Source organism: Quercus suber, unplaced genomic scaffold, assembly GCF_002906115.3.
Source record: "Quercus suber isolate HL8 unplaced genomic scaffold, Cork oak 2.0 scaffold_153, whole genome shotgun sequence".
NCBI classification, from domain to species: Eukaryota; Viridiplantae; Streptophyta; class Magnoliopsida; order Fagales; family Fagaceae; genus Quercus; species Quercus suber.
The window spans coordinates 188,671-211,448 of NW_027069614.1; the positions used below are offsets into that span (position 1 = coordinate 188,671).

A 22,778-nucleotide genomic window follows, 5' to 3' on the forward strand; every position below is an offset into this window, starting at 1 on the left:
ACTTCTGCTGCTTTTGTGGCCTCTGCCCCTGGAAGATCAAAGGATCCTGCATGGGCTCATGCCTGTGCAGTGCCTAATGCAAAAAATAATGCTATCTGTTTGCATTGTAATAAGTTGATTAAAGGGGGTGGTATTACTAGACTTAAGTATCATCTTGCTGGGATTAGGGGTCAAGTTGAACCATGTAAAGTTGTTTCATCTGATATTAGGTTTCAAATGAAACAAATGATTGAAGACTTGAAAAAATCTAAACAAACTAAAAAGAGGATTCAATCAGAAATTGGGAACCCATATGGTGATCCATTTGATGTTGATGATGATGATGATGATGAGGAGGAGGAGGAGGAGGAGGAGGTTAGGGTTGTTGAAAAGACTCAAAAGACTCCACCTCAAACATTAGGTAAAATAAAATCTAGGGGAAAGGATGTTGACACTGATATAGGTCAATAAGAGCAAAGAAGAAAATTAAGAGTTATTTTGCTCCTAGAACAACCCTCGGTGCTCAACCCTCTATAAGAAGTGCTTTGGCTACAAAAGCAATGATTGATAATGCAACAATGAATGTGGCAAGATGGTGGTATCATTCTAATGTACCCTTTTATGCATCTCAGTCACCCTATTATCAACCTATGATAAATTCCATTGCTGCTATTGGGCTAGGATTTAAGGGGCCCTTCTTTTTGAGTTGAGGGGACCCCTTTTGAAAAATGCTGTGCATGAAGTTAATGATTTTTTGTTAGATATAAAAAATGATTGAAAAGTATATGGCTGTTCAGTAATGTCTAATGGGTGGACAAATCAAAAACAACAACCAATAATGAATTTTTTGGTGTATTGTCCAAGGGGTGCCATGTTCTTGAAATCTATTGACACTTCAGGCCTTACAAAAGATGTTGAAACGTTGTTTAAGATATTTGATTCTGTTGTTCAAGAAATTGGTGTGGAATATATTGTGCAATTGATTACAGATAATGCTTTTACCTATAAAAAAGCTGGAAAAAAATTACAACAGAAGTATGGTACTTTATTTTGGTCTCCTTGTGCAGCTCATTGCATAGACTTGATGTTGGAGAATATTGCTAATCCTAGGTGGTTCCCTCTTGTTGATGAAGCAATTAAGAAGGCAAAAAAGATAACAAAGTTCATTTACAATCATGGAGTTGTTTTAGACTTGATGAGGCAAGATTTTACAAATGGAAGGGAGTTATGTCGTCCTGCAATTACAAGGTTTGCCACTAACTTCTTAAGCCTACAGAGCATGCTAAGGTTCAAAAAAGAGCTTAGACAAATGTTCACTTGTGATAAATGGCTTTCATGCCCCCATGCTAAGACTGCCATTGGGAAGGAGATAAGTAAAATTGTTTTGGAAGATTATTCATTTTGGTCTCAATGCAAGAACATAGTGAAAGTTAGTGAGCCTTTAGTTAGAGTGCTTCGTCTTGTTGATGGGATGAGAAACCTGCTATGGGGTACTTGTATGAAGCAATGGACAAAGCAAAAGAGGAAATAAAAAGAAGGTTGAAGAACAAAGTTTCTTTGTATGGAAATTATATTAGAGTTATTGATGCTAGATGGGACAAACAACTTCATAGTCCTTTGCATGCAGCAGGTTGCTTTCTTAACCCTGCAATTTACTTTAGGCCTTCATTTAAAAGGAAAAATGAAGTTCAAAGAGGGTTGCTAAGCACTCTAATGAGGTTGATTCCCGATCTTGACATTCAAGACAAAATAAGTTCGCAACTTGATGAGTACAAAAAGTATGCTATGGGGTACTTGTATGAAGCAATGGACAAAGCAAAAGAGGAAATAAAAAGAAGGTTGAAGAACAAAGTTTCTTTGTATGGAAATTATATTAGAGTTATTGATGCTAGATGGGACAAACAACTTCATAGTCCTTTGCATGCAGCAGGTTGCTTTCTTAACCCTGCAATTTACTTTAGGCCTTCATTTAAAAGGAAAAATGAAGTTCAAAGAGGGTTGCTAAGCACTCTAATGAGGTTGATTCCCGATCTTGACATTCAAGACAAAATAAGTTCGCAACTTGATGAGTACAAAAAGTCAATTGGTGACTTTGGCACATCACTAGCAATCCGCCAACAAGAGAGACTAAATCCAGGTAAACATTAATAATTTAATAGTATTTCCTTTCAATATGTCTATTTATCCTTTATAGTTGTTATTGTAAGATTAAATGGGCAATGCTTATTTTACATTCTTATTTGTTATTGTAGTTTCATGGTGGGAGCAATTTGGACTTGGAGCTCTAGATTTACCATAATTTGCCATTCGTGTGCTAAGTCAATGTTGTAGTGCAACTGGTTGTGAAATAAATTGGAGCACATTTGAATATGTTCACTCAAAGAAGAGAAATAAATTAGAACATAAACGAGTAAATGATTTGGTCTTTGTCCATTATAATTTGAGGCTTCGAGAAAGGTAAATTTATCATCGTTACTCATATGTAAATGAAATGTAGTTTCAAATAATTATAATTTATAAAATGTTACTAATGTTTAATATTCTCATTGGTAGGAACATTCAAAGGAATAAGTATGCATTGGATCCTATAAGCTTGGATAACATTGACTTAATGGGAGATTGGGTAGCTGAAGAACCTGCACTTCTTAATCCAGATGACATAAATTGGGATTGTCTTAATGAACCAGCAGGCATAGTAAATGTGGAAGAGGATGCTGAACTTGAAACTATTGATGTTGATGACAATGATGATGATGACAACAACAATGAGCATGGCTTGACAAATCTTGCAATGGGTGCTGGTAGTTCTTGTGGGAGTTCTTTTGATGATGAATTTGATCCTTCTCTCATGGATGATGATGATGAGAATTAAATCTTGTATTATTTGATATTTAGTTATTATCTTGTTAATATTCTTATTGTGTAATGTTAAATTGATGTTTAAAACTTAAGAGTTAAGACTAAATGGTTTGTATTATTTGATATTTAGTTATTGTCTTGTTAATCTTCTTATTGTGTGATGTTAAATTGATGTTATATGATGTTTAAGACGTAAGAGTTAAGACTAAATGATTTGTATTATTTGATATTTAGTTATTTATTTATTAGAATTGACAATTTTATGTTCTACAAGAATATATATAAATTGTTTTTTAGGAACCCCGAAACACCTTGAAACGGTACGCCAAAATCGGCCGGTATCGAAATATTCCATTCCATTGGAGAAACCGAAACAGTATTAATAACTTTGATATAAATGAGCAAGGGTTGGTGATGTGAAGGCTAAAAACTTAGCTTTCTTTAACGAAGAAAAAAAAAATCCTTTATTTGTCGAGTAGTGCAACACCTGAGTCTTTGTGACACAATAGCCAGTAATTGGTATTTGTAGTCTTCGTGACACGGCCAGTAGCACAACACCGTAATACAGTGGATTATATTATGGCATCTAAGTCTTTGTGACACGGCCAGTAGCGCAACACCTAAGTGACACAATAGATTATTATGGCGTGCACCTGAATCCTTGTCTCACTACTATTTAATTATGAATTTTTACAGAGCAGACAACAACCTTTTGAGTCAAATGTTATTGCTTGTAGTAGTTAGGCAACTACTTTTTGGAGGCTTGACTTTTGGTATTATAGACCTTAGTTGTATGAGACTCTTAACCTAGTGTTGGAGCTGCACACACTAGGGATATTTTGCACAATTTTTTTGTAACTGATTTTGGTGATGACTTTTATCCCATCTTAGAAACAAGATGTTTATATATAGTTAATTCAGACCTTCATTCTTTTGTGGCCAATGATCCTTGTAATTATTGCATAAAACTCTAACTTACTTTGAGAGTATTTTTCTTGATGTTGGTACTTGGATTGAATTGTCAAAAAAGAAAAATCTACAGGTACCTTTAGGTTGTATTTCTAATGTTTTGGACCCTTTTGGGTTTGTGGTGTAACAATACTTGTGGCCAATTATGAAGGTTTCTAGAGTCAATTCCATTGGCAAACTTGTTTTCACCTTTGTTCAAGATTCCCTTACCTTATTGAAAGATTATCGAAACCCCTTTTTAGTTGAAATTTTTGACATTTATTGCTAGTTTCATGCTCTGATTTCTCATTGCTTTCTTAATGTTGAATCCTAGTCAAACCTTTTCATATTGGTTCTTTTGACTAACTTTTAATATTTGAGGATTTCAAGTATAACTATTTTGGAGTTAAATTTTATAATCTTTCACACACACACACACATATATATATTTCAATCCAAGGATCCATGGACCTCGTCTAGTTTTGGGTCCATCCTTGCAATATGTGGGAATCACGTTTAGTTTTACAATATAAGTATTTTGAGGATGGTACTTGCTAGTAAATAAGGGTCCGTTTGGTAATGTTATTCTAGTAATGTTTGATAGGCCAAAAATGTATTGACCCCTTTGATAAATTAATCAACTAATTATCCAAGTGAATTAATTGGAATCAATTACATGCAATAAGCGTGGTAGCACAAACAAATCACCAATTCAGTTCAATGTAGCAAAAAATAAATTTGATACAAGTGATTTGTTTACGAATGGGGAAAACTACTGAGGCAAAACCCCACTGGGTGAATTTAAGGCCATCACTCTCGAGAATCCACTATTATTAAAACAAGCGATTACAAGTAAAAGGAATCTTAGTACCTAAAACCAACCTACAGTTGAACCCTTACCCTAAAACTCAATTGGACTTATGATGTAGCGACAATCTCTCCGTTCAATGCACGATTTCTAGTATGTGACCAACCAATGATGCACGGATCTCAATACATAACTAACACACCAACTTAAGGAAGATGTTGGATGCAAATTTCTTCAGTTCATCCAACAATGAAGATTAGGAAGCTCATTTATTACAAAACCCTTGGCTCAAAGATGTAGTAGATTCTACAGAGAATATGATGAACTAGGGCAATTTTGTCTCCGGTTACAATATGCGTTGTAACAACAATTGAAACAAAATTTGCATCACTTTACATCACTGTGATAGCCCTTAAAATAATCCTTATATATGTCTAAGGTTGTGAGAAAAGAAACCCTACACAAATACTCATGGATATGTGTGAAATCAAATCTGGAAATTCTAATTTCATAATTCTCAACAGATTCATCTTTTGTCGAGCTTTTATCGAGCTTCAACATTAAACCTTGATAGAAAGGATTCTGTTGAGACATCTATCTAGCTTTAATGAACAGCACTTCTTCACTTGTTTCTTGGTCAGACTTGCATGGCTTCAATATTAAACTTGAACATTTGTTTTTTGAAGTACTAAACTTATTCTAGATCTACCCAATTATAAGTAAAGTGTATTTTGTCAAAGAATTAATCAATATACATCACATATGTTTCTAAAAATTCCCACATATGTCTAACAACGTTGTTTAAGTGTTGTAGAAATACGTGTGCATGAAAAAATGTTATTGAAATACGTGTTGAGAAAATTTAATGTTTAAGAATATAATTATTTAGCAGTGGTACTAGCTAGCGAATAAGGCAGAGGGCATCTAGTGTCCTTAGGACGACTCAAAGACACTTATAAAAATAAATAAATAAATAAAGGACGACTCAGAGACACAAGCCATCTAAAGCAACAACAACTATTTCTTTTATTAAATTTAAGTTTTAAAATAATATATATTTTTTATACAAGATAGAAATTTCATTCTATTAAGACATATGTGATTCACTTATTAGGAATATATGTCACTATTTTATGTAATTGGCTAAACCTTTGACAAAACGCACTTTACTTGTATTTGGGTAGATCTAGGATGTGTTTAATGTTTTAAGAAACCTTGTTTCAAGATCAAGTATTAAAAGTCATGCAAGTCTATCCAAGATTCAAGTGCAGAAAGTGCTGTTCATTAAAACTTGACAGCTAGCCATCTATCGAGACTTAAGAGCTGTCTGAATCTCGTGTCTCAACAGCAGCTCGACAGATAGGGTATCTGTAGAGGTTTATGAAAAATAGAGTTTCAGTTTTGTTTTGACTTCAATCTGTGATTGTATGTTTGGGCTTTCTTTTCTTACAACCCTAAACATATAAAATGATTATTTGAAGGACCATCAAAAGTTACACAAGTTGCACAAGTGTTGAGCAAAGTTTGTTCAAGCAAATTGTGACTGGAGACAGAATTTGTCCTAGTTCATCTTTCTTGTGAAGAAGCTGCTGTGTTTGTACACCATAGGGTTTTGTAACCAAGCATCTTCTCGATCTTCATTGTGTGATGAACTGAAGAACTTTGCAGCCAACAACCTTCTCTAGTTGGTGATTGAAGTCGCGTACTGGGATTCGTGCAATTGGTTAGTCACGTACTGGGTGCCATGCATTACCAGGAGAGATTGTCACTACAGAACAAGTCTAATTGGGTATTAGGGTAAGCAGTTAACTGTAGGTTGGTATAAAGTACTGGGATTCCTTTACTTGTAACCGCTTGTTGTGATAATAGTGGATTCTCTGGAGTGGTGACCTTAAAATCACCAGGTGGGGTTTTTACCGTGTAGGTTTTCCCCATTTGTAAACAAATCAATGTGTCAATTTATTTTCCGCTGCATACTTAGTTTAATTGGTGATTTGTTTGTGCTACCAAGCGTTTGCATGTTAATTTTATTAATTAATAAACTTAGCTAATTAATCAATTAATTCATCACAAGGGTTCAATACGTTTTTGGCCTATCACATTCTAACTTAATTTAAGTGTATATATGTGTGATATTTCCTCTTAGAGACTTGAACCCCGGCCTTTGTCCCCCGTCCCCCCCCCCCTCCCCACAAAGCACTTATAATTGTGAAGTGACCATTATACCAAGAGTGAGCGGTGGTTAAAAATAATAATGTTAAAAGTTCATTAAAACAACTTTTTTTTTCTATAATAAATTACTCATGTGCCGTGACCATTTATCAATTTAGAGAATGAAATTTAAACTTTAACCTTCATATCTTGAATATGAGGAAAGGGAGAAACGTTCATAGCAATCCAATTTGGATGTGGCTATAATAGTTCCTATCTATTGAAAAGCCAACTGAGGAGCCTATGGCTTCTCGAAAAAAAAAAAAAAACAAAAAAAAAAACATTGAGGAGCCTTTATAGGTCTATAAGAGTGTCCAGAACAGTGGAGCTATTTTTTTAGCTATCTGGCACAACACAATAAAATAATATATCTGCTATAATAAAATAATACATCCCACTAAAAAAAAAAACCATAAACCAATAAATGGCACAATCCACAACCACTACCAACCAAGAATAACCACCCAACAACAACTAGCAAGCCAAGAACAACCACCCACAACCACTGTCGAAAATCCAAATTAGCCAAAAACCACCACACAAATCACCACCAACACAGGCACATCACCACTCCTTCTCCGGCCATGTCTGTGGCTCTCACGACTCCTTCAATAAGTACAAAATATACAAAATTTTATAAAACCCATTTGAGTCCGAAGACTTGGTTTTGACTCAGTGCACAACCATTAATGGTTCTTTTGCTTTTTGGAGGGAGGGGCAGAGTATTTGAGTTCGAAGACTTGGTTTTGACTCGGATTTGGGCTTTGATTAAAAAGGAAAACTAAGGCCAAAACAAGTTGGGTCCATAAAAAACAATCTCTCTCTCACTCAATTTCTAGGGATCAATTTGGAGACAACGAATTCGACGATGGAAGCCGAGCTTATTCATGGGTTGCATATGGTGTTTGGTTTGGATGGTGAGCAGATTCCTCCTCTGGTATGACGATATTTGGTTTGTGAATGCGGTGTTTGTGCTTTGGTTTCTACAAAGCCCAAATCAAGAAGAAACAAAGTAGCCATTTGATAACGAAGCTTGGGCGAGATGGGTCTCGGCGATGAGGGAGAGAGAGAAAAAAATGATAAGGAAAAAAGAAGAAAGAAGAGAAGCCGGAGAGAGAGAAAAAGAAAGAAAAGATAAAATATTTTTTTAATGAGAGAAGAGAGAGAGTTTAATAATATATATATATATATTAAATTAGGTGCACCGCCTTTAACCATGAACAATAGGTTATAAGTAATAAGCACACTATATTAAATTCGAATGAGCGAACTCTAATCAAGGTAGAGCTACCCTCTATCAGATAACCCATTAGTTCAATGGCCAAAAGAGTAAACAACCAAAAACTTTAAGACCAATTATTGTACTTGTATGATTGACCATTCTTGAAAATCCTTTAAATACAAGTAATTAGGTACACATTATTATTTTTTTCTAATTTTTTTTTCCTAGTCATTGGAGAGCTACCCTCTGTCAGATAACCCATTAGTTCAATGGCCCAAAGAGTAAACAATTAAAGGCTATTCTAAAAAATCCTTTAAATACAAGTAATTAGGTACACATTATTATTTTTTTTTTCTATTTTTTTTTATAGAAAAATTACACTATACCATCTTAAATTATACACTAGATTACACTCTGCACCATAAATTATTCGAATGCACACTTTATGCCCTAAACTATCACCTTTATTACATTTTGCACCCGACATTACTTTTACTGTTAAGTTAAACAGAAATTAATAGAACATTATTTGCATGTGATTTTTGCTTAGGTGATACATTGTTTAAAGACCAAAACACTATTTTCACAAACAATTAAAAAAATACTTTTTTTTTTCTCGCCCAGCAGCACTTCCCCTCTCTCTCGCCCAGCAGCTCTTCTCCTCTTTCTCATTGTTCTGCTCCTCTCCCCCAAATCAAGCATACAAGTTATCTCTAAGTCCAAAGCGAAATCATCAATGGTACCAAAACAAAATATGATGTACAAGAAGCGCTCCATAACACAGATCAACATGGTTCCGTTTTGGGTAAAAGCTTTAGTTGTTGGGCCATGCTTGAAAGGTCAAATTGCGAACTGGGCCACTACGAGTTCAACATGACGAATAGTAGGAACTGATTAACTGAAGAATGAAGATTGAATCGCTACGTTTATTGAGACTATTAAAAGATTATACAAGTTGTATTTGAGAATGACTATACAATCAATCAAGTTGTGATGAAAACAAAATTTTGAATCATAAATTAAGATAGAAGAAGGGAAAAAAATTATGGATAAAAATATAAACTTAATGTTATTTAGCTATTTAATCATAAAATAAAATAGTGATGAATACACACGCCCAAAAGGAAGGCTGATTAGTAACACAGAAAGAACATAGAACTTGGTTCATGTATTAACAGTCCTAGAGGTTAACCTGATTCGCAAACTCATTAAGGCTTTGGTATCTACCTGGTTGACTAGTAACCTGCTGAACAATATGTTTTGGATGGTTTTTCTATAATGCTTCAGCCACTATCTGGCCATTACGGAAATTCAGATGTAAGGCAGCCATGAAAGGTGATATAGTTTCATCAACTACTGTGCTTTGAAACGGTCCAATTTTATTGGGCTTAGAGATAACTTGTATGTTTGATTTTGGGGAAAGGAGCAACTGAACAATGAGAGAGAGGAAAAGAGCTACTGGACGAGAGAGAGAGGAAGACGCAAGAGAGAGAGAGACCTGGAAAAAAGAACGAAAGAAGAAGTATTTGTTTTTATTGTTTGTGAAAATGGTGTTTTGGTCTTTAAACAATGTGCCACCTAAGCAAAAATTATGTGCAATTCATGTGCTATTAATTTTTGTCTAACTTAATGATAAAAGTAACACTGGGGGTGCAAAGTGTGATAAGTGTGATAGTTTATGCAAAGTATGCTTTCAAATAAATTAGGGTGCAAAGTGTAATCTGTTGTATATTTTAGAGTGGTAAAATGTAATTTTGCCTTTTATTCTTAAGTGTTAAGATATAATTCTTATGAAATATTAACCATCAGTCTGACTGTCTCACTTTTGTTTACTGCTTTATATTTCACAAATTACAACTTGACATCTATTTGTTTGACTTTCCTTATAAAATAACCCAAAAAAAAAAAAAACCATAATATAATATAATTGGTAAAGCATAAAGTGGAGACACAAAAAATGAGAGAGAAGATTTGTATTCATTTAAAAATATGTGTCTACTATTGATACAGTTTTTATTTTACACAAATTAAGTTTGAAAAAAAAATATTTCATGGTATTTCAAATTTTGAAAACATAAATTTACATATTTGCTATTGTGCGTACCTAATATAGGGATAACGGGCTCTACCTATAATTGGGCTCACAATCTATTTGTATTGTGGATTTTGGGTTTCCTACTATGGGTGGTCCTTCGCTCGAAGACCTAATCACTCACTCTAGATTTTGCAAGCCCCTCTCTCTCACAAAGTCACACCCCCTTTTCTTGAACTAGTCACTCTATTCTCTGTGCGTTCTCCCTAGAATTGCCAACCCACATTCCTCATTCTCTTCTCCTATTTATAGGCTAAGATAAGTGGAGTTGTTATGATTACTCCCCCTTACTAGTGTGAATGGGGGTCCAATTTTATCATTTCTAAGTGGATGCATGTTCTGTCCGAAAAGGTGGTAATGGCATTGGAACTAATTCCCACCTCCAAAAGCCTGCTCGACAGTGATATTCCCGAAAGCATTACCGAGTAGCCGAGTACAGGGTGTCTCTGAGCAATAACACCTCCGACCAGGTTAGATACGATCAGAAGGGGCTTACTTTAGGTATCCAGGACAGCATAGTCTCATTTCAACTCTTGGGCCTAGATTGGGCCCTGGGGCTTTTGGATTAAGTTTAAAGGTTTGGAATGGGGACAAGGTCATATAATGTATCGAGAGGCTTGGGCCATATAACCCCATTTGGACCCTATAAATAGTTCCCTTTGATTTCCCACATCACTCTTTACATCCTTTCTCCTTCAACTTCCTCTCTGTCTAGCATTCTCCTATTATGTGTAAACACTCCACTCTAGATCATCATTCTCTAGAGCCCAGAGTAAGTTTTGTTTACTCTTTCTTCCTTTCAATTTTTCTTCACTCCAGAGTTTAGGAATGGGATACTCTCATTTTTTTGCACCTGAGGCTGCCTTGGCCAACTTTAGAGAAGCCTATGGCATTCCTGGGGAGTCGATATTACCTATTGTCACGAGGGCAATATTGCTCTCGAGAGGAGCTTGATGTGCATGAAATATATACAATAAAATACTCACATATCTACATATTTAACTTTACTTTTATGTTATTTTGTGATTGATTATATAATATCTTTGTGTTGCAGGTAACAAGGGCTTTACATGCAAAGTGAGGTTAAGCCAATTAAATCAAGCCAACTTACATTCAGCCAGGCATGAATTCAAGAGAAGACCAACCCAATTAAATATAAGTCTAATTGGAGCAAGGAATCAAAGGAAATTTGCACCAAATCCAAGTCCAATTCGAATTACGATTCCAGCCTGCATATCAGTTAGTATTTTCAGCATAACTTTCGGCTCAGATGTCCAATCGAGATGATTCAAGTTGGGCTAGAAAGTTAACTTAAAGGGCTACAATTTGTAGTTTACCACAAGTCTGAATTTTGATGTTAAATGGGCCAAAATTGTCGGTTAAGTGAAGCCTAAAAATCTGAGATTTTCTCTAAACAGGAATTCAACTTGTAATAGGATTCTTTGACCTATTTAAAGGCTCTTTAAGGCAAAATTCAGGGAGGCTAGTGCTAGGGCCGAGGGCTGAATGTATAGAGAGTGCGGCTACTTCTTTGGTTCTCTTCCATGACAGTTAGTTTTATTTTATTTATCTATTTTAATGTTTAGTATTTTATTTTTGTGTTTTCTTTCAATTACCATGAGTAGCTAAATTTATAATTAGGGTTGAGGATGAAACCTTGTTAAGGATTACTAGTAATATTTATGTGATTTAATTTTTCTCACAATAGTTGTTCTTTAATGATTTAAATTGTTCTTGCTTTATATCAATTGACTAAGACGGGATTCTAGATATGAGTTCAACCATGTTTTTCTCATGATTTAGGATTTATCTTAATTAATTGAATGCTTGGTTTATTAATTCTTGATTATAAAATTGGATATTACTTGTGATTTTTCTGTCAACGGATACAATTTATGATTTGATTTTTCGAATTGGATATATCTTGTGATTTGTTTGGCTACAGATACAATTAATGATTTGATTTTATACTTAAGAAGCGAAGAAGAACATGCTTTAGATTTTTAAACATAAATTTTAATGATGATATTTTCCATGATAGCAAGATTGATTTCTAGATTATCATGCAGTGGTTGGAAAAAATTAATGATCATAAATATATGCTGATATGACTTACAAGGCGGATTCTAAAACGTTAATACCTTTCTCTAGATTGTTTACATCTTTTTATTGCTTTATATCTTTTGCTTAGTTTAACTATTTGCTTAATTTTATTATTTGCTTAGTTTATTTAATCTCAGATTTTTTTTTATTAAACTAGATTAGGATTAATTTAGTTAAGATTTGATTAATTTTCCTATGATCATCCAAGTCCTTGTGGGTTCGACCTCGTTCTTGTCAAATTATACTTCGGTACAGTTTGTACACTTACAAGTACTTTAAAATTTCACAACAGAGCTCTGGCCAAAACGTAGTATTTTTTCCCTTGATGGCTATACCGGAGGGTGGGGTTAGGTTTCCCATGGACCCTCTCATTGTAGGTACCCTTAGATTCTATGGCCTATGCCCCGACCAACTCCCCCCACCCCCCAAATTTTTACTGAGTTGGGAGTTGTGTCAGTAAACTAAACCAAATGTACAGGTTGCAACTGAACCATCACGACATCAACTTTATGTATAGTTTATGTGGCAGCATTAGGTTTGATCATTATTTAAAGACTAGAGACATGTAGGTATAGCTTATATCATGCCTTACCGACTCTAATAGAAACTCGGTGGGAGAATTCGTCTAGGTAAGCGGCAATTGGCTTGCCAATGAGCTCCCATGCCCACTTTCATCACGTGATGTTGGTTGGTACCGAGCATCTTTTGCTTGTTAATTTTGTTTTACCCATGATTATTTTTCTCAAATAGGCACTAACTAGCTTTTGTATTATTTTGATGCAGAAAGGAAAAGGTTTAAGCCAGACCATAGAGTAGTGCATGTGAGAGACTTGAATTTCATACTCTGGTCTGAAATATTTGTGCACTTTGACGGGCAACTCCGAGCATCGCACCATATTCTTAGCTACAATCCCGTTTATACTACTTCGCAGCCTTTTGGGCCAGCTTTGTTGGTGGATAGCCCACTATTATCATACATCGACACTCGGCACGCCAATTTTTTGCTGCCCTCCTTGACAGTTGGTAAAGCACGAGACCTCGACCTCAGGTATACTATAGCAGAAGATCTTGCACCGGTGATAGATGAATCGACTGAACGTGTGTCTCAAAGCTGTAGAGTTCACGTACTCGCTGAGGAGCTTAAAGCTCTGGTGCAAGTTGCCAAGCTGACAACAGCCGAATTCGTACACTCCCCAAAAGCCGAATTTGATCCTAGCGAAGAAGAAGAGGGGTGAATGGCCCAAAGCTTGACCCAAGGACTGCTACTGCCCGAAGACATCCATTTCTTCTCGGGTGTGAATGATGAATCGCTGGCCAAGTGTTTACAGTGGCATACTATAGTGGTAACACATTTTCCTATCCCTCTTCCATTTACTATGAAGTGTATGTATTCTCCTTTTTCTTTACACTTATGGTTTTTATGCAATCAGGCCGCGCAGTTGACCCACTTTATTGATGAGAGGTTGAAGGAGGTTGCCAAGGACGCTGAACAAGAAAAGGCTCTCAAGGATGTAGCGATGGCCATGGCAAAAGACCAGACCAAAGCTGTCGAGGTTGTTGAGAAAAAGGTCCAAGCATCCGAGAAGGCCCAGACATTGGTAGAGAAAAGAAGGATGGTGATGGAGATGAAGCTCGAGGGGACAGAGCTTAAGCTAGCGGAGGTAGAGAGCCTGAACCTTGCACAAGCTGATGAGATTGTTGACTTGAATGCAGCTTTGGAGGCTTATGAGAAAAAATGGTACAATGAAGGCTTTGTTGATGCGAAAAACTTCGTAGAGCCTGTCATTCACCAAGCTCAGAGGCTTGGATTTGAGGAAGGGTGGCTGGCCACCCTGCAAGCTATGGGGGTTTCTAAAGAATCTCCATTAAGGAACCCCGACCAAATCCCTTTCCCGAATCTCGCTCCCCTCGTCCAGAAACCCCCAAATGCCGATGACGAAGAAGAAACTCCCAGCACGAGGGAGTTGGTGCAGGAAAATGACTCCCACGTGGTGTTAGTTGACCTGGAAGTCACCAGTAAGCTCCGTGCTGGCGACCACCCCAAGGGCACTCAAATCTAGCTTCCCACAACAGTTTAGCCAACCAAGGACATAACTAGATAGCAAGCCGAGGACGTAGCCCTTCTCCCACCCACAAATCCTTCTGCTTAATATTTGGATTCAAAATCTGCCTTTTTTTACTTTTCCTTAGCTAAATTTCATTGCATTTATTTGGTTTGCCCATAGTCACCGAGCTGTGGTGACAAAACAATGGTTTACTTTTATGTTTGTCTTATTTAATTAGTCTTCTGGGTGTGATGACTAAACATTTGTCTTAGCTCTTTTATAAATAATTACTACATTGTTACGACTATGCCATGCCTTATTTGTTTTTATTTATTATTATTCCGAATGTCCAGGTAGTCTAATTAAGGCCTGCCCCTATTTAGTGGCCGAGACCGGGCAGAAAAAGGTTTTCTAGAGCCTTTTGTGCCTAGGGAAAGTTAGTACTAAGATTGTGTCTACTCGGCAATTATGAATGACTTAGGTGTATGCTGGTGTACTTAATGAGAATGAATGTCAAACTGTCGCATTTAAAAAGCCCAAGCATTAGGTTCCCAGTTGCTATATGAAACATGAATGAGCCAGGCCTTCGTCGTTAGAAAAGCTTATTATATGGTTCCCATCTTCCTAGTAATTAAAATTAAACCAGGTAACAGGTTTTAGCCTGAGTAAACTGGGGAAAAGTTTCCACCTGCTCGGTTATTCAGATCAGACCAGGGAACAGGTTTCTATCCTTAAGCTCCTTAGAGTAACTTGATATAAGATTTCCACTTACTCAGTGATTAAGATCAAATTGAAAAGTAGGTTTCCGTCCTTAGAGTAATTTGATATAAGGTTTCTGTCTGCCCGGTGATTAAGATCGAATCGAGAAGCAAGTTTCCATCTTTAAAGTAATTCGATATAAGGTTTCTGCCTACCTGGTGATTGAGATAGAACCGAGAAGCAGGTTCTCGTCCTTAAAGTAATTCAATATAAGGTTTCCGCTTGCCTGGTGATTGAGATCGAACCGAGAAGCAGGTTTTTGTCCTTAGAGTAATTCGATATAAGGGTTCCGCCTGCCCGGTGATTGAGAACCAAGAAGTAGGTTTCCGTCCTTAGAGTAATTCAATATAAGGTTTTCGCCTGCCCGATGATTGTGAATGAACCAAGCAGCAGGTTTTTGTCCTTAGAGTAATTCAATATAAGGTTTCTGCTTGCCCGGTGATTGAGATCGAACCGAAAAGCAAGCTTCCGTCCTTAGAGTAATTGGATATAAGGTTTCCGCCTACCCGGTGATTGAGATCAAACCGAGAAGTAGGGTTCCGTCCTTAGAGTAATTTGATATAAGGTTTCTGCTTGCCCGGTGATTGAGATCGAACCGAGAAGCAGGTTTTTGTCCTTAGAGTAATTCGATATAAGGTTTCAGCCTGTTCGGTGATTGAGATTGAACTGAGAAGCAGGTTTCTATCCTTAGAGTAATTTGGCTTAGTTCTCCTCGCGTTTGTTGATCGGGGTTAATGAGTTAACAACGATGGAATTATCAGTATAAATACACCTGCATAGATAAACTTCACCTTTGTATTAACTAATAATATGTACATATAACATTATACTCAATTTGTACCCTTGCGTACTAATAATCGGTGGTAAAATTTCTTTAGATTATGGGCATTCCATGGCCAGGGAAGTGGTCTTTCGTTCAAATCTTCCAAATAGTACGCCCTTGTGCTCACAATGGCGGTGACTCTATAGGTTCCTTCTCAAGTCAGCGACTCTATAGGGTCCCTCCCTAGTCGGCATTAACTTCCTTGTGTTAAAATCTCGTGTATTCCCTACTACATTCTAAAGTACTAGATCTCCCACTCCAAATTCCTTTCTACTCACGTCCCTGTTGTATCTCTGGGCAAGTTTTTGTTGATATTCTGCCAGCCGTATAGTCACCGATTCCCGGAACTCTGCCAACAAGTTCAACTGTTTCAGCATTAATTCCAAATTCTTGGCGGGGTTGAATCCTGAAACTAGGGAACTGCATAAGTTTATTTCTGCCGGTATAACTGCTTCCGCTTTGTATGTTAGAGAGAATGGAGTTTCTCCTGTAGACCTCCTTGGAGTTGTTTGGTATACCCACGGAACATTAGGCAGCTCCTCTGCCCACCTACCCTTGGCACCTTCTAATCTCCTCTTTAACTCGTTCACAATGGCTTTGTTGGTAGCCTTAACTTGGCCATTGCTCTGCGGATATGCTTGGGTATAATACCAGTTTATGATACCGAGATTGCCACAAAACTCGCGGAAAGCTCTACTGTCGAATTGCAACCCATTGTCTGACACTAGGGACTCTGGTACCCCGAACCTCGTCACTATGTTTCTCCATACAAACTTCTTAACATCCACATCTCGGATGTTCGCCAACGCCTCTGCCTCTGCCCACTTGGTGAAATAATCTATAGCTACTAAAACAAACCTTCAGTTTCCTGTAGCCCAAGGGAATGGACCAACGATATCTTGCCCCCACTATGCAAAGGGCTAAAGGCTACTAATAGGATTTAAGCTCCCTGCCAGTTGATGGATCATCAGGGCATGCTTTTGACACTGCTCACATTTTCGTGCATACTCAGTAACATCCTTTTGCATTTACGACCACCAACATCCCTGAGTCATTGCTCGGTGAGCTAATGAACGTTCCCTCATGTGACTGCTGCACACTCCCTCATGTAGCTCAGCCAGGAGTTCTTCAATCTTGCTGGGGTGCACTGTAGGTAGGGTCCATTAAAAGATCTTCGATACAACTTACGATCAGTTGATAACTAATACCGAGCAGCTGTCTGGCGTACTTTTTCTACTTCCTTCTTATCAGCAGGCACTCGATCCTCGGCTAAAAATTCGATGATCAAATCCATTCAACATGGATCAACTGTTGTCACCAGTGAAACACCTACCCCTACATTGATACTCAGTTCTGCTACTAACTCCACTTTTTTTAATTAAGGAATTTCCTCGGTTGATGATGACGCCAATGTGGCCAAAGAGTCAGCATGTCAGTTTTGCCTCCTAGTTACCTGAACCACTTAAACACTCAGAAAGCGGTCCATAGTTTTTTTCCTGCCAGGTGGATCCCCAAAAAGACCTCCTAGAGCCACTTTCAGCATAACTCCTTGATTGACCTCTAGACATTTTCTTGTTCACATCTTGGTAGAATCGCAACTTCATAGGAGATCCCTACAGACGGCGACAATTGTGTGTACCCAATATAGGGTTAAAGGACTCTACCTATAGTTGGGCTCACAATCTATTTGTATTGTGGGCTTTGGGTTTCGTACTATGGATGGTCCTTTGCCCGGAGACCCAATCATTCACTCTAGATTTTGCAAGCCCCTCTCTTTCTCACAAAGTCACTCACCCTTTTCTTGAAATAGTCATTCTTTTCTTTGTGTGTCCTCCCCAGAATTGCCAACCCCCATTCCTTATTCTCTTCTCCTATTTATAGACTAAGATAAGTGGATGTGTTATGATTACTCCCCCTTACTAGTGCGAATGGGGGTCCAATTACATCATCTCTAAGTGGATGATTCATCAGGAAAGGTGGCAATGGCATTGGAACTGATTCCCGCCTCCAGAAGCCCACTCGGCAACAATATTCTCGAAGGCACTACCGGGCAGCCGAGTACAGGGTGTCTTCAAGTAATAACACTTCCGACTAGGTTAAAGATGATCGGGGGGGCTTGCTTTGGGTATCTAGGATGGCGTAGTCTCATTTTATCTCTTGGGCCCAAATTGGGCCCTGAAGTGTCTAGATCGAGGCTAAAGGTTTGAAATGGGGACAAGGTCATATAATGTATCACGAGGTTTGGGCTCAAGGCCCATGGGGCCTAGGGCCCCGCCCTGTACAAGGGCCGCGAGGCCTAGGGCCTAGCCTCGTATAGCTATCAATTAAAAAAAAAAAACTTACATATTTATTTATATTTTTTAAAACATATTTATTTAATTCATCAATCAGGTTGATTCGTTGGTGTACAATGTTATAATTTTGATATGATCTCTTTTGTATATATGGACAAACTGTCAAAGAGTAACTTGTTAACAGTACTACATAAGAAGTTTATTATTCACTTCACTGATCATTTACTTGAATAAAACAAAACAAAATGACTGACTCCCTATCTTCAAACAACAAGCTCCAAGGTAAGGTGGCCATAGTCATCGGAGGTGCAAGCGGCATAGGCGAGGCCACGGCTCATGAGTTTGCCGCTCACGGCGCAAGAGCTGTCGTCATCGCCGACATCCAAGACGAGAAGGGCCAAAACGTTGCCATGTCGATCGGTTCCAATGTATGCACCTACGTAACTGCGATGTCAACGACGAGGAACAAGTCGAAAAGTTAGTAGAGTCCTCGGTGAAATCGTTTGGACACTTAGACATCATGTTCATCAACGACGACATTGGAAGAGCAACCCACGTGTGCAATCAGATTGGGCTAGACGTGGACTTGGTGGCTTACGACAAGTTCATGGCGGTAAACGTGTGAGGAATGGCAGCATGCGTGAAGCACGCGGCGAAGGCAATGGTGGAAGGGCACGTGAGGGGGAGCATTGTTTGTATAATGAGCATATCGGTGAGTGCTGGTTACCATAAGTTTGTCGACTACGTGATGTCAAAGCATGCAGTGCTGGGGTTGGTGAGGTGTGCAAGCATGAACTTGGGCGTGTATAGGATACACGTGAATTGTGTTTTGCCAAGGCAGGTTAGGACGCCATTATTAAAGTACATGTTGTCGCCCTTCCTCACATCACGCACCCCAACACACCCCCCCCCTTATCTCTTTCTTTTTCTCTCTCCTCGTTACCCCTACTCTTACGGTTCATGCCCCTAGCACACCTTATCTCCGCATCAACAATTATCTCTCCTTCTTCTCTTTTCTCCTTTATCTTCTCAAAACCACAAAAACCCATACACACCACCATCACCACCAACATAGATTCATCCATATCTCGCCACCACCACCACCACCATGGGCGATTGAACAGACACTTTGATGCCGTCAATGACTCCTTCGCTTCCAACCCTAGCTTCAATTGTGCCTAACGCTACTGCGTTGCAATCCTTGCATTCGTTACTTGTTCGCAAAGATTGTTGGAGCGAGGACGCCACGTCGATGCTCATCAACGCTTGAGGCCGACGTTACATGGAGCTTAACCATGGGAATCTCTATTAGAAAGACTGGCAGGATGTGACCGACGCTGTTAATGCCTTTCATGGCCATACCAAGAAAACGCACCGTACTGACGTTCAGTGTGAGAATTGTATCGATACAATTAAGAAGTATAAGATCGTGAAGGCTAGGGTTTCTTCCTCGAATGGAACCTTGACTTTGTCATGGATTTTCTTCAATCGTCTTGACTCTTTGATCAGATCTAATGTGATGGTTAAGAAGCCGACTTCAACTCTGGTTCCCTTTTCTTTCTCAATCTATCTATGTATGCTTGTTATTTCTTAATTACTCTTTGCTACCTATGCTATCCAATTTTTTATTTTTTTTGGGGATAAATTCTATTGTTTGGAAGAAAAGATTTAAGATTAACACATAGTCAGTTAAGCTATAAGACTCTTGAACTATATATACTATGCAAATTAATGCTCTAACCAATATATATATATATATATGTTTCATGTTCATTTTATATATATATATATATATGTTTCGTGTTCATTTTTTGTTTTGTTTTTAGCACTAGTTTTTGTATAATATTAGCTGGGTTTAATTTTCTTTTCCGTGGATTATTTGAAACCACGGAATAGGTTGACAGCATTAAAGACTCTGCTCTTTTATCTTCATTTCTCTCTCTGTTTTGAGGACACAAATGTTCCTTTCATAGTACAGAACATTGAACGGTAACAAAAAATAGTGGATGAGGGAGAAAAGGCACTGAGTGTAAGCAGGGATCAGCACTTTTCAACGAACGTGCGGATCAAATCAACTCTTCTTTTTTTTTTTTTTTTTTGCTGAACAGGATCTAATCAACTCAGAATCAAAATCAAACACTAATATAATTAGAAGATTGTCCAACAATTATATATATTTTTTTCTTTGGTGGGTAAATCGATTATATATACCATGTAAAACGGTATAAATATAAGTATCACTGTAAGTCTTATCTTAGTTTTATTAGTTTACTTAAGGGTTTTTTTTTTTTTTTTTAATTTTTTTTTTATCCTCCAAATCATAAAAGTGAAACCCTTTTAGCTTTTATTTTTTGGGTGTGGAAAAATCCTTATGTGAGATTAGGAAAGCTATTCATATCTAGAAATATTGTTGCTACACTCTAGTTGAACCACATCAGCGGTCACACATCATCCACCCATTTCTAACATTTTTTCTCTTATTTTTAACCCTTTTTTTTATATTAATTTCTCAACTTATCATTATACTTTCTCCAATTTTTCTCTTTCATTTATTTTTTCACCTTTCCACTACTATCGACCTTAATATCATTTTTCCTTTATCTTTTTATTTTCCTTTTATTTTTGGCTTTTCTTATTCCCTTTCTCTGATTATAAACTTACAATTCTCTCTCTCTCTCTCTCTCTCTCTCTCTCTCTCTCTCTCTCTCTCTCTCTATTTTTTTTTTCATTTTTTTGGTGGATTTTTTATTTTTATTTTTCTTGCATCTTTACTAATTTAGGTTGATGAATTTTTATATTATTTGGAACTCTATGTTAGGACAAATGTGTTTCACTTATTAAGAACATATATCATTCATTTATGTAATTGGCTAATCCTTTGACAAAACACACTTTATTTGTAATTGGGTAGTTCTAGGTGTTTTTAATACTTCAAGAAACAAGGTTTCAAGATCAAGTGTTGAAGTCATCAAGTCTATCCAAGAAAACAAGCTGATAGTGCAATTTCATTAAAGCTCGACAGCTGACTCGACGACTGCATCTATCGAGCTTAAGAAAGCTGTCTCAAGCCCATAAGCTCGACAGCTGCTCGACTTCTCCTATCTGTCAAGATTTAAGAAATTCAGAATTCTGATTTGATTTCTTGGGATCCGTGAATGTGTCTTTGAGCCTTCTTTTCTCCTAACCCTAGACATATAAAAGGATTGTTTCAAAGGCTGTTAAACAGTTCACAAGTTGCACAAGCATTGAGAAAACTTTGTTGAAGCAAATTGTGACCAGAGACGATATTCTTGCCCTAGTTCATCTCTTCTAAAGAAGTTGCTGTGCATTTTGCACCAAAGAGTTTTGTGACCAAGCATCTTCTTGATCTTCATCGTGTAGAATGAACTGAAGAACTTTGCAGCCAACCTCTCTTTTAGTTGGTGTTGAAGTCGCATATTGGGATCCGCACATTGGTTAGTTACGTACTTGGGAGCCGTGCATCAAAAGTGGGAACTGTCACTACAGTACAAGTCCAATTAGGTATTGGGGTAAGGGTTCAACTGTAGGTTGGTAAGGTACTTGGGATTCCTTTACTTGTAACTGCTTGTTGTGATAATAGTGGAGTTTCGGAAGTAGTGACCTGAAAATCACTCGGTGGGGTTTTTGCCGTCAAGTTTTTCTCCATTCGTAAACAAATCACCGTGTCATTTAATTTCCACTGCATATTTAGTTAATTAGTGATTTGTTTGTACTACCACACGTTTGCATGTTAAATTAATTAATTAATAATTTGGCTAATTAATTAATTGATTTAATCACAAGGGGTCAATTCAATTTATGGCCTATCACTCTACTTTGAGTTAATGTGATTAAGTTGTTATCTTTTTTATTCTCTTTGATTTCATAGATGTTATCCTATTGTATTATAAAAATAGTATATAAGAGTATAAGGTTCCTTTATTCCATAACATAACATGACTTGGATAATTTGGTGTTTATTACTATATTTTTTATTTTTACTTTTTTTCTTCTCATATTATTTTCTATAAATTTCTTATATTATTCTCTCTCATATTCTCACTTGAAAAGTGTTTATTCTCTCTCTCTCTCTCTCTCTCTCTCTCTCTCTCTCCTTTATATTGATGAATCATTGTGATTTTTAAATCTTTATTTTGGGTTCATATGTTTTGGTGTTGTATTTTTTAGTTCCCCATTATAGGTACTCTCTCTCTCTCTCTCTCTCTCTCTCTCTCTCTCATAGTTTCAATTTAATTTTTGTTTGAGTTTGTATGTGCAAGTTAGATTTGAGCTTGTATAGAGAAGTGCAATAAGTTATCTAACAGTACATCTACATGAGAAAGCTCAAAAAGATGCAAGTTTTGACATGGCATTCAAACAAGAAAAAGAAAGTGATGATAGGACATGAAAAAGATGCACATTTAAACAAGAAGAAGAAACTAATTGCTAAAGAAACACCAGATGTACATGGAAAACCTTAAAGAAGGGATAAAAAACCATGGTTCAAGCAAGAAGGTAACATTCTTGCCCGGCTCTGCTTGTATTATGTGTGAAAAGATCAGTTTATAATTAGGTTGTCTTTCTTTCCTACCAACTCTCCACTTTCATCTCAAAATATCTTCTTGGGTTCTTACC

General features: G+C 37.1%; 1 protein-coding gene and 1 pseudogene across 1 annotated transcript; both read left to right on the forward strand.

The window, feature by feature from the left end:
* The first annotated feature begins 778 nt into the window (after positions 1-778).
* Positions 779-2,278, forward strand: LOC136069132 (uncharacterized). Its single transcript, XM_065777334.1, has 3 exons — positions 779-1,469; positions 1,610-2,116; positions 2,232-2,278. The coding sequence occupies exons 1-3, from the start codon at positions 779-781 to the stop codon at positions 2,276-2,278; spliced, it is 1,245 nt and encodes a 414-aa protein (XP_065633406.1).
* Positions 2,279-18,388: 16,110 nt separating this feature from the next.
* LOC112006940 ((+)-cis,trans-nepetalactol synthase NEPS1-like) lies at positions 18,389-20,002 on the forward strand (annotated as a pseudogene).
* The last annotated feature ends 2,776 nt before the right edge of the window (positions 20,003-22,778 follow it).